The sequence below is a fragment of the Corvus brachyrhynchos genome, unplaced genomic scaffold, assembly GCF_000691975.1.
Source record: "Corvus brachyrhynchos isolate BGI_N302 unplaced genomic scaffold, ASM69197v1 scaffold52, whole genome shotgun sequence".
Classification (NCBI taxonomy): domain Eukaryota; kingdom Metazoa; phylum Chordata; class Aves; order Passeriformes; family Corvidae; genus Corvus; species Corvus brachyrhynchos.
Genome location: NW_008237221.1, coordinates 1,675,967 through 1,693,519, shown reverse-complemented (window position 1 = coordinate 1,693,519; position 17,553 = coordinate 1,675,967). Strand labels below are relative to the sequence as shown.

Sequence of the window (17,553 nt, the reverse complement as noted above, 5' to 3'; positions counted from 1 at the left end):
ATCGACCCCCCCCTTTTGTTATCCCATTTTGATAGCCCAATATATCGAGGGATGGCCTCTGTGATGAGAAAATCTGGGTATAGGGGGAGTGAACAAGAAAGCAAAGCAATGACAGCATGAAAGAGTATCACAACCTAAAAAATGCCTAATCTTGGTTTCTTTCCAAGCAGTGTGGTCAGAGGCTGTTTTAAGGAAGAAAATGGGATGGCTTTGTGGAAAGCCTTCTGTATACCCCCGGGGTAAGAGAAAATGCTTATTTAAAGCTTTCACAAATGGATTATTTAAACTGCCAAACAAGAAGAGATTGGCAGCAAAATTGAACTTCTAAATAATACAAACCAGATGGGACACTTGTGAGAGACAGGTTATACAGGTGTTTAGAAGGAAAGCTTTTATACAACAGAGTTTCTGAAGGAAAACTGGCAGGAGGACACAAAAGGAGGGATGTTGGCCAAAGCAAAAAGCTCTATGGAGATATTCTCAAAGCAGCACTTTGAAAAAATACAAGCAGTGAAAACCTACATTTATCACAGCTCAAGACATCCAAGAATTTTCATCCTTATGCATCGAATTTAAAAGCCCAACCCATTTACTGACACACCCATTTACAACCAAGTTATTTATCCTAAAATGAACCTTATAGAAGTGTTTACATGCCTTTAAATTATTACTGCTGGATTTTAGGAATCAAGCCCCTATTGAAAAGAATGAATGATAGGAGACCTATGAAACTTTGTTTGATTACCCATAAACTCAAGGAGAAAATGTTGCATTAAACTACATTTTTAAAGTTGTTTTGCAGTTTTAATATTTAAACCGTGCACCCTTATTAAGGAAGAGAAAGTTTGACACATGCATTTTGAAATAATATGAGAATATTGGTGAAAATTCTATAAGGTAAATCCCAGGAACCATTGAAGTTTCAAAAAATATTTCAGCACAGTCTTTTGAATCACTTGCACAAATATTCATGTGGGACAATTCAGTCAATGCTGTGATTTAAAGAGAAAATTCTTGGTCTTTCTAATAATAGCAGAAAACATGCTCACACTTGGGCTGCATTTTTTCACCTCAGCATTCAGCTTCCATAATCACTCATTATTGATGTTCCTGTTAACCCCAATACCTCTCTTCTGTTTTTCCCCCTGCTATCCTCTCTTCAAAATGAACTAAAGAAAAAGCCCTCCCATCTTTAGAACTATAAACATGTAAATAAAGTGCTAATTGCCTCATCTTATTACCTTTGTCCTATCACTGGTTACGCTCACTTGTTGTTCGTTATCTGAAGTTTCCCTCTGAACCTTGAGCTGATTCCAAAGGCAGAGCTGCTGGGATGGAGTGTCCCTGGTTTAATGGGTTCCCTCTGGAGCTGGGACTACTGTGACTACTGGTTCCTGTGGCAAAGGCAACCTGATCTTCAGGGAGGCCTAAGGGCGTTTCTATGAAAAAGAATAAATAAAAGAGTTATTAACGATGATGAAGGCTCGTTATGCTCAAACCTGCAAATTCTGGAGCCAGAAGGTTCTTTAAGTAGTGCCTAATCAAGGCAACAGAAAGGATGGACACAAGAAGACATTCATGGCAAAAATACTGTTGAAATCTTTAGAAAAGGGAAATACAGGGCTGAAACTGAGAGGCAGGAAGCACATTTGGTCTCCTGGCCTGTTCAGATGCTCCCTGGCTTTGTTTTTCTAAGCAGTATCTGTCGCTGCTCCACAACTATATTTTTATAACACTATTTGAAAGTGAGTTTTCCTACCAGGCATCATTCCAAGCCCTCACATCTGTGACTTTTATCTTGCTGCATGTTTGCTTCTAAATTTGAAAAAGGTATTTAGCTACAGGTGTTAATTCTTCCCTGGTGTAGCCCCAGGACCATTGCAAAAACAAACCTTTTTAACTTTGAGCAAAGCTGGGTATATATTAACGAAGACTGCATTTCATGCAGCATTAGTAAATGTCTTTTTACAGAAGAAGGAATAAACCAAACTGTTTCAAATAGACTTAAAAAAAATCTTAATGCTAGAACCTTCCCCCAGCTAAATATAGTATCAAAGTCACTGATGTTTTCTTGAGAATAAAATGTAAAAAAAGTTATGACAGTCAATAGACATTAAAAGTACTTCTTGCTTCTAATGAAGAATTTGTCTTCATCAAGATGCACTATTTTCACCTTTTTGCCTTCATTGTCACAAGAATAATATTTTAAATGCATTTCAGGTATGAAAAGATGCATTTAAGCTACTGATGGCAATTCTGTTTTTTACCTACTGGCTTAAACTGCTGAATTTTGACAAATTTTAAAACAAGATATTTTGCTGTTTAGCAATAAATCATCTTACTGGACAGAAAGCTTAGCTTCCACATTTTAGTTTATTTTAAATAAAAACAAAAATTACAAATCAGAATGGTTTACCTAATGTTAGCTGTGGAGAACTGGGGTCAAGAAGATACTCCTTTTCTGCATCTTCCTTGCTTTGGTGCTCTTTTTTCTTAGTCCAGTAGCTACTCTTATTCTGACTATTTCTTTTATTCATGGGATTTGTAAAAGTTCTTGGTATTCCTTGTCCTTTACTTAGAAGAATCTGTTAATAAAGGATCCTGAAGCTGATGACTGTTTATTGTATGATCCTGTAGAGCAACTGCAGAAACTGCTCTTGTCCCTTGTTTGGAGGAGCAGCCCTAAAAAGCAAAAAAACCCAACCAATCTTGAATAATTATTGTTATAAATGATTTTAAACCATCCATATTGTAGTAAATTAAAAGAAACTCTGCACTTTTTTGAATTGTTAAATGCTTTTGTACACATACAAGTCCAGTAGTTGAAGCCTAACATGCAATTACTGTAATATGAAATTTAGGATTGATGTTTCTGACACATCCTAGTTTTGACTTACAGAAAGTCAAATGAAATCTTTGATTTATCATTTATATTATTTATATATATTAAATAAAATAGCAGTAATTTTAGAGTTTTAATTACTGAGCCCATAATTATTATATTCAATAAACTCATTATGAGCTATAAAAGTTTGGCATGCCTGAACACATTTTAATTTCATATAATTAAAAACAATCCCAAAGGCTAATTCTGCCTTCCAGAACACTGAATATAAACAAGAATGTATTATTTTTATACAGGGAATGGGCTTATCTACCTGTTCCTCTGTTTCTCCCCACGCTTATCCTTTATTTTAAGAGATGGAAAATAGTACCATGTAAAATCGTGATGTCCCATTGATAATCTTTAGCTGATTTGACAAGAATAGTGTTCCTTTACAAACAGAGATATAAAAAGAACTTGAATAATATTTCTCAGGAGAAGCAGCCTCATCAATAGCAGACAAGGAACCTACAATTCCTGTTGTTTTCTCCTTGGGATCCCATGGGAAAGAGCTTAACATCTGTTCCAGGCACAGAAGTTAACTTTGGATCCATAAATCACCAAGTTTGTTTCTCTCCTGTTGACCTCATTTCACCCTCAGTAGGCTGCCTGCAATATACAGGGAATGGATTCAAAACAAATGGCAAGAATCACAAATTTCAGGCTGAACTGAGGAAAAGATGTGGCTGTAGCAATAAACCCCACAGAACTGTTCTGCAAGATTAGTTTGCTGTAGACAGGGAAGCCTGTGATACACAGAGCAGGGATGATGTTGGCAGCCCCTTTGGGGCTGAAGCTGTTCCACTGTGATCCCAACATCCTCACTGGCACAGCAGGAGGACGTGATTGGTACCAGAGTGGAGGCTGCAGGGGATGGAGTGAGACCCCTCAGCTGTGAAAAACAGGAGCCATTGCATACAGGGCTGTGCTGCTTCACAGTCACAACACGGTTTCGTTTGGAAGGGGCCTTAAAGATCACCTTGTTCTACGGCCCTGCCATGTCTGGGGACCTTCAACTAGACCAGGTTGCTCAGAGCCCCATCCAGCCTGTCATTGAACACTTCCAGGGATGGGACATCCACAGCTTCTCTGGATAACCTGTGCCAGGGCCTCACCACCCTCTCAGTAAATAATTTCTTCCTAATATCTTAACTAAATCTATCCTTTTTCAGCTTGAAGCCATTTCTCCTTGTCCTATCACTCCATTCCCCTGTAAATTGTCCCTCTCCAGCTGTCCCTTAAGGCACTTGATGGTGCTATAAGGTCTCCCTGGAGCCTTCCCTTCTCTAGGCTGAACAGCTCCAAGTCTCAGCCTGTCTCCATAGCAGAGGTGCTCCAGCCACCTCATCATCTCTGTGGCCTCCTCTGGACTCACTCCTGCAGGTCCATGTCCTTCCCATACTTGGGACCCAGATCTGAACTTTTCAGTGTGTGGTTGTTCCTCTGCTACCACAGCCAGCCCTGCGCTTCGCCAGTCACAGCTCAAGATGGGATGACCAGAGGGTCTGTGTCTGTGCTGCAAAGAAACTGTGGATGTGGCACTTGGGGACATGGCTTTGTGGTGGACCTGGCAGTGCTGGGTTAATAGTTGGACTCACTGGTCTTACAGGTCTTTTCCAACCATGATGATTATTTTCAACCTCTTGTCCTTTTTCCCCGCACAGCTCCAGCCCCACAGCACAGGCTCTGAGGGAAGGGTGGCAGTGGAAGGTGTTGCTCCCTTCTCCTCAGAGGGTGGAATGGAGCCTCTCCTGGCTTGATCCCAGTCACTGCCCATAGGGAAGCCCCTGGGAATGGTTCCTTTCTGATTTTTCCTACCACTGAAGCTGCACACTTCCTGTATCCCACTGTCCCTAGGCACTGTTTTGCCCTTTAGCCCCATGTCTGTGTGGTACTGTGCGGCTTAGTGAGCATTAATTTTGACCCTCCACGTACATTTGGATTTGAAGACTTTTTTTGCTGTGTTTTTCAATTTTTAATGTGTATTTTTAACCTGTCAGGTGGTAAGATGAGAGGCAGGCCCTGTGATTATTATAGATTTATAGAATTGTTTAGGTTTGAAAAAGTCCAGCCATTAACCCAGCACTGCCAATCCACCACTAAACTGTGTCTCTAAGTGTCACATCTAAACATTTTTTTAAACACTTCTAGGGGTGGTTTTTCCACCACTTCCCTGGGCAGCCTGTTCCAGTGCTTGACAACCGTTTCAGCAAAGAAGTTTCTCCTCATATTCAATCTACACCTCCCTTGACCCAACTCAAGGCCATTTCCTCTCGTCTTTATTGCTTCTTACCTGGAAGAAGGGACTGACCCTCACCCGGCTACAAACTCCTTTCAGGTACTTGTGGAGAACAATAAGGTCCCCCCTGAGCCTTGTTTTCTCCAGGCTCTTCATCCCCAGCTCCCTCAGCTGCTTCCCACAGGACTTGTGCTCCAGAGCCTTCACCAGCTTCCTCACTGCCATTTTGGTGACCTGTGTCTTTGGCAACTCTATAATAGTCACCACTGAAAGAAAAGAAATCTTTATAAAGACAACAGATGAACAGTATCCATATGGATCAAACAATGATCTTTGTCACCTAGTGTCCCATTTTTGTTCAAGGCAAGAAAGAAAATGGCTCAGGGAGATGGTAAGAACGCTAACCTATGACAGTACAGCACCAGCTCTTCAGGGACTTCCCGCATTTTGAAGTGCAGCTTCCTGAGCCAGAAGCACTGCCCACGCCTTTGATTAGCACTGATGTGTTTCTTTCAGATCCAGAATTGTGTGAAAAACCTTCTAATACGAGTGCAGGCTTCCTCTGGCCATTTTCCTGGTTCTCACTTGGTGGGCCTTATTTTTCATGAGTAGGACAGGCACAGATGGTGCCTCAAATCCAGGTGTACCATTTCTTTAATTTTTTGGGTTTAAATACTTGTCAGAGTCCTTCTCAGCTGCTGCTGACTGGAGAGCTTTGTTTTCCTGTGGAAGTGACATTTTCTGAGCAAAAGCAGTGAGGTTGTCCTGAGAGTAATCTTTTGAGTAGCATATAAATGGAGTGATTAATCCACTGGATGCACTTCTCTGTAATTACAAGTAATTACTTTAAAGTCAAATCTGCAAATGAGAATACCTCTCTGTACGGTAGGGAAGATGTAAAAAGCAGCTGAAGTGGCTATCTTTAAAATGACATTAAATCACTGATTGTTTCCGAAGGCAGGAATAAAAAGATAAAATAGCGGTTTTTAAAGTGAACTTGCAAGTTAGCCTGACCCCCAACCTGACTCAGTAATATGATGAAGGGATATTTTAAAATATAAACTTTTAAGGGTACTTAGTAATAAATTTTAATTAGGAAATAAAGTAGAAAAGTTGATTTTCTGCTGTCTAAAATTTAAATGAAAGTGTAAATGCTGTTATATTTTCAAAACCCAACCCACTGATGTGTAGAAAAATCATGAATATGTATAAATTTGAATATAAAGATACTGAAAATAATCTCTCTTGTACCTGTTTTGGTTTCAGTTTTATGCTTGAACAGGATTAATCATTCTTATGTCTTTTCAGTATTGCATTACATTTTTTTTAGAATTTATGACTGAATTTCCTAAAGCAGCTAATAAGCTTCTTTTCAAATGTTTGCCATCTCTTCTATTTCTGTCATACCTCATTAAGGTGATCCTAGACACATGTATGCTTAATTAAGGCTTTTCCTTAAAATAAGCCTTTAATCCAGAGGTGCTGGGCCTTAATTGAAACTCAGAGAAGATTAGTGTCGTCTCTTATTTTGGTTTTCACTTTTACTGTACTTCCAACTGCTTCTAAACGAAAAGGCCTGTGTTAGCCTTAGCTGATACATGGCCAGGAAGAAATTAAAATTCATACTGCAGTCTTCTGAAGAGTAACATGCCTTGGTAATTGCCATTTCTTATTAAGTGCCACCTTTTACCACGAGCCTCCACTTCAAATGCAAAAGGTTGCTTTAAACACTCCAAGGACATTAACATAATGAACACGCTGCCTGTTTTGAAGGTGACTAATAAGTGACTAATGATACCTGGTTTTATCCATGTGCATAATTTTTAAATGTTAATTGTATGTTTAAATAGTTCTGAAATCTCGGATCTGTCTAGAATGATTGCCTTTTACAGAGTCCTTTTTAAGAAGACTTAGGAAAAATGAGGATTTAAGCCAAAGGTTAGCTGCACTCAGTTGAGGTACTGTGTGGTGCAGTAAATTTTAAAACCTTTTTGGAGGAGTAAGACACAGATTCAACAGCTTCTGCTCTTCTAGAGCGAATTGCACCAGCCAAAGAACCAATCTATTTTCTTCCTGTAGAGCTGCAACTGGGCATGGTATTGCTACCTAGCAGAGGCAAGTGGCCTGCTGTCATCAATGGGAGGAGAGTAACTTTTCAGGAAGAGCTATTGAATTCTGTGGGCTGAATGAATTTGATACAGAAAGAGCAATGCTAGGGCAAAGGTTTGAAACAAACAGTGTAGCAACTGTAATGAGTTTCACTGATATTCTGTCTTCACATCATGAAACTTGCTGCCTGTAACGTGTTTTTACACTTGTGTTAAAAAAGTGCAATAAAAAAATGCATATGTAAGTGAAAGGAAGGTAGCACTGTTGTGCAGGTTGGTTCAAACTGAATGGTGGTTTCTAAAGGAATGTGTTATAAAAATGTGTATTGACACAATAAGTAAAGCCTGTGTGGTGAGCTGTGAGCATGGTGAGGGCTCTGCCTGCCCTAAGCTTATCCCTGAAAGGGTTGTGAGGTAGGATTGTTCCAGGGATGCTGGGCTGTATCACTGCCTCCAAACAGGTTCCAGGGTGTAGACATTGAGTAGGATGGGTAAACATTTGCATGTGTAAACATAGAGATTTTTTTCTCCCACTGGAAATCAGGACATTTATGATACTGGAAATCTACAAGCCACTATTTCTTCTGAGAACCAAGTGCACTGCTGTCATAAACAATGAGAGCTGAGTCTGAACGCATTAAAGAGGAATTCCAGCTTGAAATACTTCTTTTGGCTGAGGAGGGCAGGTTTTGGCAAATCTGCACATGTGAGCCCTGCCTTTGACTCAGCAAGGAACACCGTGTCACAGAGCTTTGTAGTTGCCCTGTTAAAGGCTGTTTTAAGAGAACTGAGTCAGACATTCTTAATTACAAAAATACAGTGTCTGCCCTTTCTTCTCAGGAGTTTGAAAATGTTTTACCTCATTTGCTCTTTGTTCACATATATGAAATACATATTTGTTTGTACGAAGGCATACTGTGGATTTGTCATTGTTATGCTATTTGCCTACTGTTTGCATTTTCTGTGAATTTCTGTTAATTTTCAGGCATGTGCTTCTGACTCAGTAGGAAAGCTGAGCAATTTTAGTTTGTAAGGGTAGTACAGATGTTATTAGGTCTCATTTAAAGCCCTTACAAGTCAGTGAAAAGGCTGTCGCTTGTTCGTAGTTGAATTAAAACTCTGTTCTGTTAAGTAAATATTACTTCCTGCTCAGGGAGAAAAAGCTTAATTTAAAGGGAAATTTGTATATATACATTATTGGATCAAATTAGATTCCAACCAAAATGTGATTTCACATATAACCATTGATTTTTATTGAGCATATGTCTTAGTGAAAATCTTGTTACTCCAATAGTGCCCATAGAGTAAGGATTTATTGATCTGAAGTGCTTTATATTTGTGAAAACTTTCAAATATTTTATGAGAATGCAGTGGCATTTGTTTAGATAATGTTGCTGTAAAAAAACCAAAACATTTTGTTTGCAGTATTTCTGATGCCTGTGCATTAACCATGTGTGGTACGAGGCTGTGTAATGTGGTAGACATAGGAATGTTTAGTTTTGGATCTATTTGTGAAGTGCTGTGTGTGTTCTAATCTGTAATTTCCGGTCAGATTAATATTTGCTTAATGGAGACATTTTTTGCTTTGTGGGAAATCCGTTTAATTGTGTAAAGGGTGAGTTTTCTGAAAATGGGTACTGTAGAGTGCAAGCCTTGAATTCATACCATTGCCAGCATTTAATGCTCTCATATTGTTTCTTCCTTTCTGTTTGTCTTTGGAGAGGTCCTCATTCCTTGGGGATGAAGTAAAGCTCCGGTTCCATCACTGCTGCCTTCAGAATTAGCACTGAAAACACAGGATTCTTTCCCTGGGTTGATGAAAGTAATTTCTTGTTTGCTGTGTCAAACAAAGCATGCTATTTGTCACATTGTGGTTTGTGTATCTTTTAAGAAGCTTTCAACTTTGATCTGAGCCAAGGTACACTCAGTAGCACAGATGACAGAAGTAACAAACCAGTGATGTGCATTGTCATTCATACAAACTCTTTAAGTCAACAAATACTGAGACTTAGATGTAGAAAACCATACTGCTTTTGAGGGGGCTTGTGCATTCTTGTGAGAAAATGAAGACCTTTGCTTTTCTTGTTTCAGACAAAGGTGTGGAACAATTTATTAGTTAAAGACTCAGTTCACTGTCTGCAATCAAAAGGTGCCTCATCTAGTCCAGATTCTGGCCCTTGCTGATATTTTCTAGGTAAACAGCTGCATTTAAAAGACATTGTAGAGATGGGTTCAGTAGCACATAAAAGCTGCTTTCTTCAAACTGTCATCACAGAGGTTTTCAGAGCATGCTTTTAATACTTCCAGAGCTGGTGTTCGTGTCTTTTTTCCCCCTCTTCTCCCTCTCTCTCTTTATGTTAAATGCTATTTGAAACAGGAGTGTTTTTTTAAATACAACTTTCACCTGCTTTTTACCTGATATGTCTGAAGGGAAATTAACCTTTTGTGTAACAAGACTGAGGGTTAGAAAAGGGTTTCACAAACTCAGCATTTTAAGAGAATTCAAAAAAGACAGTTATAGAAAACCAGCAGGTTTTTTTATGAATAGTTATGAATGGTTGTGTGATTCTGACGAAAAGACAGTTATAGAAAACCAGCAGGTTTTTTTTATGAATAGTTGTGAATGGTTGTGTGATTCTGACATTGCCACATGTTAAAACTTTCTGGTTTGAGGCACAGTTTGATCACCCACTTCGACCTTCTAAGATCGTGCAAGGAATTTTATGCAGTTTAGAACTTACACCATTTGTTTAAATCAGATATTTCAGAAAGCCATCAAGTTTTCATCTAAAAATTTCATAACTTGGGGGAGGTTGTTTTTTCAAGTGATTAATCATCATGACTGTTACTCTTTATTATGTCTCATTTGAATTTGTCTGGCATCAGCTTCTAACCATTTGCTCTTTTTATGCCTCTCTCAGCTAGGCTGAAGAGCTCTTTATTAACTGGTATTATTTTCTCCTTGAAAAGATACATTAACGATGTCATCAAGTCATCCCTCAATTTCTGTTGCTAATCTGAATAGATTGGGTTTGTCAGACCACTCTTGAGATATTTGACTAGGCCTATAATATTTTCCTGTCTTTTTTGCATTATATAAATGCATTATCCCGTGCATTATACAAATTTTCAACTTAAAAAAAATTAATGTACTTGAAAAATACTGTATTCTGTTCTTTGTTTCATCAACTTATACAAAGCAAAAGTATTTCTTATTCTTGCTTAGTGTTACACATTTCCTCATAGAACGAAAGTGTATGCAGCAAAAAACAGTCTTCACAAGAAAGGGATTTTTTCCTATAATTTTGCTTTTCTCGTTGTATTTGCAGATGAAAATGTTCCATTTCTTAACTGCTCAGACCTCTCATCTTTGCAATATACACCCAAAACCAGAAGGCACAATAAACAACTGCATCTGTGGTGCAGCAAGGGGAAAAGACACCTCTAAAGAGGAACATTTCAGTAAAATAATAAAACTTGCAAATACTGATATAAGGAGCTTAAAGGAAACTCTGAGTAGGGCTTAATGTCTGGCATCAGGATAATGTAGGTATAATTTATCACGTGTGAAATATGGTGCTAAGTTAAAAAATCAATGAGGTGCAATAATTCATTTCTCTATACTGTGTAAGAAAGAGATTGGGATGTGGAAGTGGCAGGCTGTTCTATAAATCCCATAGGTTTTTTTTAGACAAGAAAAGTGAAGAGTGCATAGGATCAAGAGGGAAAATATGGGCTCAGTACTACCTTGAACAGGTTATGAGTGACAGTAAAGAGCACAAAGCAAAGACTGTTTTCTTCTCTGACGGGGTTTTAAGGAGAATGTGAGTAGAGGTAGATGACAACATTGGTGTGTATTTTTAAAAAATAGGGGTTTATTATTATTTCAAAGCCATTTCCTTGTAATACAAGTGTAATCAATCTCAAATATTTAGAGGAAATTTGAAGAAGGTTTATAGTGATAATGTGCTGAAAATACATAAGGAGTCACCAAGTCACAGAGGGAACAAACTGAGAAGACAAAGAGCTTATGCAGAAACAAAGTGTTTTGGTGGCTTAGAACTTCAGCAGAGCAGATCGTAAGGAACCACTTGCTTTAGTATTTGCTATTTACAAAGAGCAAGTGCTGCCAAAAGCAGTGATGTATATACAGGGTTTGCAACAACCCACGGAATTAAATGACAGTGAAAGTCAGAACATGTGGCATTCGTCCAAGGAATCTGAAGGAGCTAAAGAATTGCTAACTGAATTCCTATTAAAAGTTAGGTAATTAATCAGGAAAATGTGATACAATAGAGGAAAACTGGAGGTAGCCAGCTTCATACAAAACTGTGTTGTGGTAAGTGGTTCTGAGAATGCTTCCAGGAATTACAATGGTGAACTTCTTTTGGTGTCAGGACACTTAACTGATAAATTCCTTAAGGATAAAAGACCCAAATCTACAAAGAGTCTGGATGGAGTATAATTCTAAGGAAAAATAACCCTGATTGTTGCAACAGTATATCTTGCTTCTCCAGCCTTATAGTATATTTCAAAGATTAAGAATTTAATGGAGAAATTTACAGGTACATATATAGTTTTATCAAAAAAGACATGAGTTCCACAAAAAATACTGGACAAAGTTTTTCTAGAGAAGCTAGTAGCACAGCTCAGCATAAAAATAAAAACTTAATAGTTAAAGTGAGACAAATAAAGCCAATGAGGGGGAAAACTAGGTTGGTGATAGAAAGCAAAAGAATTTCTCAGAAAAATAAATCGGTCAGTGGGATGTCCAAGGATCATTGTAGGTGTGTTTAAACGACCACAGAGACAGAGCACGGGCCACCTCTTTTTCTTACACACCACGTCTTACTCCCTGAGCTGCCTTGTGTGTGTCGCTTCCTGCACCTTCCCAGACCATGGAGGTGTCACAGGCCTTTTTGTGCTGCACCCTATTGTGAATCTGATTTTGGAGGAGAGGCTAGAAGTGGTGACTAATGACATCCCTATTTGCTGATGAAACAAAATAAAGCGTTTTCTCACCATGTTTCTAGGATAAAACCCCAACCTCAAACACAGGAAGGGTCAAGGGGGAAAATAGAAATGATTAGAGGCATGTGGGGAGCTTCTTTACAAGTAAATTAGCAAGAATGGTCCAGATTTGCAGCTGATGAAAATTGGCACAGTTCCATGAGAATCCGTGGCACTTTGCCAGTTTACACCAGCAGAGAACTTGCCCCAATATGTTTTTAATATGAAAACCAGGGCAATTGTAGCAGAGACCTAGAGCACAAGACTGGCATAATTGTGAAAGCAAGGCTGTGCAAAGGCTAGAGGGTGTGTCTTTAGAGATGTGGGCTTCTTTGAGTGCTGCTTAGGATCAGTTTTTACAGTCAATGCAAAGTTGATGTCTAATTTTTGCTGTAGGATGCAGATTTCTTCTGTCATATCCCAGTCTGCTCCTGTCTAGCCCTTTCTTCTACCTTTTCCCAGTTCCAGTTCTATGTTCCATTGGCATCAGGGAGGGCTTTTTTAAACTATTCTACCTAGGCTCCACAGAGCAAAAGGGGAGCACTGAGAGTGCAGGAGGCAGTTTAAAAGTCCATACAGCTGTCAAGGTGTTTCTGCTCCTCTGCCATCTGCCCAGATCAGCTTCAAGGTGGGGAACCTGCCTTCTGCCTCTAACTCTCTGCATCATACAGCTTACTGGGACCTACAAGATCTTTCTGGAAAACCAAGTTAATGCTTTGTGGATGGCCCACACTGAGCTCAAGGCAGGCTTGGTGATGTGGTTGAACTGCCCAGGCTGTACCGCCCAGCTGTGGATCCACAGATCTCGGGCTGTGTAAAAGCCACAATTTTTCTGATCCTGGTGCCTGTGTTTTCCTACACTGGTGCAGAAAGCATTCTGTGTAGACTACCAGGACAACAATAGAGGCTGGTCAACTGCTGGGGGTAAAATATGGTTAAAGTGGTTTCATTTTCAGAGCTCTGGGAAGATGGAACATGCCAAAGACAGAAGCTTTAAATCTGCCAACTCTGACAAGACTCTCTTGTGCACATGTAGAAGGACATGCCCCAATTTTATCTCTTTTTCTGCAATTACTGCACCAATAATATCTGAGAAAGGCGCAAATGTCTTGAATGTAGACAAAACAGTTTTTCCATTCACATGGAAGGTTTTTACAGAAATCTTCCAGAAATGTTTCTTCCCAAGACAGAAACCTGGCGTGGAAAACAGCTCAAGTTTGGCAAGGTTGTGAGCAACTGAAAATATGTAATAAAGTGGTGTTAAACCACTTAATTATAAACACAGTTACCAGCTAAATAATTTGTGCAGTGAAAATGTGCTTGATGCAGCTAATTGCACTTCCTGATACTACCTGAAATAAAAGGTGAATTAATGAGAGGGAAACACAAAGTTAATGAGAGTTAATGAGACAAAAACCTGTGCAGATAGTTACATCCACATGAGGGAGAGAGAGAGGGAATCCCCGCTGCTTCTGTAGGGCAAGCCACTGCATGGAATAGTAACACCTTCTAGAATTCATTTTTCACTGTGAGGTTTTCATTTGTTTTACCAGTCACCATCACTTTATAAACTCTCATGACCATCTTCTTTGCTCACGTTCTCATTTGCCCTTGTCTCCTCAGATTCTTATTGGTTTTTGTGTGTTTTGGCCTGAGTGGAAAGTCATTGAAGGAGCCCATGTGCTCATTCCAGAGAGGAGAGGAGGAGAGGGATCCCTTGGGCCCTGGCTGTGCCTGTGCTTGGCCATCCCTGCCTTGTGTGTGATCATCGTGACAGGGTTTGTGCCATTCTGAGGGACAGATGTTGCTGAAGAACAGTTTCAGATGACATCATTAATATTCAGAATTATTTGTTTCAAGTCACAGTGACTATAGCTGCCATACAAGCTCAGATAAACCCAAGTTTTTTTCTCCTAGCACTGTATTGCACAATAATGGACCTTTTAAAGGAGCTGTTTCTTCTTCTAAACCAGAAGTCACTTAATATTTTAGATACTGGTTGCTGGGCTATTGGTGCATGCTGATGCCCTGGTATTTCTCATTTTAAATTAATTTTTCTCCCTATTTTTTAAATAGAGATTCATTTTTTTATTTTAAGTGCCTATGAAATGCCTGTTTAAATGCATATTTATTTTCTAGTTTAATTTTTTATTAACAGAGAGTAAAATTTCCTAAAGACCCTCATATTTCTAATTAGAATTTGTCTAAGAGGTGAAAGAACCAGCATAATATTTGTTGAATAGGGGACACAAATGCTGTTGCTAATGTGATGTAGCTATTGTGCCTGTGTGAGGCTTATGTGCCTGAGAGAAAATAAATATTTATTCCAAGTATATCTGTTGATTTGACAAATATTATTAAATCTCTTTACATATATCATCTCTCCTAAGTAGAGTTTTGCATATTTTTTTTCTAAAATTATACTTTGGATTTGGAAGAATGAGTAAAATCAGACATCCTCTCAAAAACATGCTACATTTATGGTAGTCCATACAATTAAAAAAGTAAATTGCCATTCAGTTTTAGCGTTGTCGATACTGATGGAAAGGTTGCTGAGTAGTTCTTGTTGAATGAGATTTTCTCTAATGTTTAAGCCACCAATAAAACCTCCAGTTAAGCCCTTCATAGGAAACTTAAGAATTGACTGATGGGAGTCACATGGTTAAATCAGTGCTTGTTATTCATAATTTATTCAATGGTTGATGGAAAAAAATTGTCCAATTATTTGACAAATACTGCTTGGCAAGATGATTTACAGAGAATAATGCAAGTATTTGTTGAAGAATTTAAAGTGACAAAACCTGCTAAAATTACGGCCTTTATTCTCAATGCAGTGATTAGAGCTGATTGAATGATATTCAGACAGTTTGACTAATTTTGAATAGTCCTTACACAGGCAATATTCCCATTGACTTCAGCTGGAATTTTGCCAGAGTAAGGACTGCAGGATTGGGCCTTTGAGTGTAATGTCTTGAAAGGGTCCCTTTATAAAGCAGCAGCTTAAATTCTGAACCGCAATGAAAACCCATTTTCACTTTCCTCTGTTACTTTGCCTGTTCTGTGGAATTGCTCCATATGAATGTTAATCCCATTCCCTCTTTATCAGCAGAGGGTGCTATGGGAGTTTTGTGCTCTCCAGTAGCCTTTTGTTTATGCACAGTTCAATCTAATTTAAGTTGAACTGACCATTTCAATGGGAGTCAAGTGTGTATTTAAATGGTGTGTGGGAGAGCCATAGTTTAATGGCAAACCATTTCTTTAATTGATCCAAGTTAAAGAAGGGAGACATTTTAAAGTGGATATTTTCAGATCCCTGGCCTCTACCCCCATACCCTCCAAAATGGGTCACTGGTCATGGTCTTACACCTTTGCGTGATAAATGATAGTATTTGCATGTGTTTTTGAAAGGCAGGTTCAGTATTAAAACTTACTAGAAATGTATAATAAACTAATATTTTTGAATGTAATCTTCTGTGACTTTTTAAAGTTCCTGACTTTTCTAAATATTAGTAGGACTTCAATACAAAAAAAATAGTGTTTACAAATCCCTGACATGGAAATGCTCATATTGGAAAAATGGATTTTGGTAAGTCAGTATATCATATGCTTTGTTACAAGAGTATTAAGGTTGTAAAGTCAAGTATAGAGTGAACAGAAAATACATAGGCAATCCTAGTTCCAGTTATTTTTTCAATTGTTCATCATCATCCTGACAGGGATATTAAATTACATGATTGCATAGCTACTTTTTTCTCTGAGATGTCTGTGCCTTTAACATATACAAAAGAGATTGCTGAATAGGAGCTTTATGAAATGTTTCTTTTTATCTGAATTGCTCAGTGTATACCACTGAGTTATTTGCTGCACACCATTCTGTCCAGCATTGAATGCATGATTATCAACTTCCTCAAGTATCTTTCTATAGCGCTACCGTAAGAGGGTGGTTTATTAATCCTTTGGTTAATAACTGTTTAAAAGTGTTTTTGCTATTTAATGCATGAGGACAGAAAAAATGGTGAAATGCAAGGTAAAAGTGATCAATTTTATTAATTTGAGATGCCTTAAACCTCTTACATTTCAGAATACTTTACACTTGTAGAGAAAGCCGATCTGTGGCCAACTCCAGCAGTTCTGGATTCTCAGCCCTTTCATAAATCAAATCTGTGATCTCAGGCAATCTGGGTTTTCAGAAAGTAAGGGCCAGACAGTCAGAGTTCAGCAGTGCAAAGTTCAGAGTAATCTTTTCAAAGTTCAGAGTAATCTCTTCAGCACCATACAGGTTGTGGCCAAAACTGACCAGACTCCAACACTAGAGGATTATGTTTTTTAATTTTATGACCACATTTTAAACTTTCCTCATGCACTGCCTGTCTTTCAACTCCTGCTGTAAGTGAGAGAGTTTCTTAAAGATGGCATTCTCATTTTCTGCACATTTCCAGCTGTGATGGGTTCCCAGCCTGTTGGCCTCTTGGTACATGGAATGAAATGGCTTCATGTAGATGATCATCTAATGGTCCAAAACTACTAAGGTGCTGAAACAAAGTTATGGAGGAATTCCATAAGGCTGGTTTTTTCCAGCCTTAATTTTCATAATGCCGTCCTGTGGGAGGAGGTGAGACTTCAATTTTGTTGGAAAGGTGATTGTAAAGTTGCACCTAGAAACATGCTGGCTGCTTGACACACTGGCAAAGACAAAAGCCATGGATGCACTGGACAATCTGCTGCTGTTGGTTGTTCTTCATTATGTGGCCCAGCTTCCACTGTGAATTTTGTAATTGAACTTCTTTATCCAATCATCCTTAAACTTTTCTGCCTCATTCTCATTCCACTGGGATAACTTGCAGTGTACCTTTCTAACCATGACTGAAGAGAGAGGGGATAGCAGACAGAGGCAATAAAAGGCACAAGTAAGAGAAAGCATACAGCTTTCATTGCTGGTGGGCCTGGTAGGTGCACGCAGACAGAAAGGCACACCAAGCCCTGCCAGGGGATGGAGCTGTGATTCAGGAGGACAAGGTACACACACTCCAGCTGCCCCAATAGGTTTCAGTGGGTCCAGCTTTGCTACTTATTATTTGCTCTACAGTCAAAATTTCCGCTCAGTCTGTGTGGGTAGATGTGCAGAAACTCATAACTTGGCTGAATTTGTGGACATTTTCACAAGAACAACAGAATATTGATGCTATGGCAACTGCTGTGCCATGTTTCCAAATCCTGATCTGAGTCATGGAGGGAGCAGTAGCATCTCCACCAAGCAGCTGTAAAAGGTAGTTTTTATTTAAAATGTAAAAGATGGGAGGAGGAGGGAATAG

The 17,553-nt window shown here is 38.8% G+C and overlaps 1 protein-coding gene across 1 annotated transcript in view; it reads right to left on the bottom strand.

Moving 5' to 3' along the window:
- RNF32 (ring finger protein 32) overlaps positions 1 to 17,553 on the bottom strand; it is a 31,216-nt gene that overhangs the window by 4,519 nt on the left and 9,144 nt on the right. Inside the window, 3 exon segments of the mRNA XM_017728897.1 lie at positions 1,302 to 1,439; positions 2,417 to 2,540; positions 2,542 to 2,682. Coding sequence (XP_017584386.1) covers positions 1,302 to 1,439; positions 2,417 to 2,540; positions 2,542 to 2,682 — 403 coding nt within the window.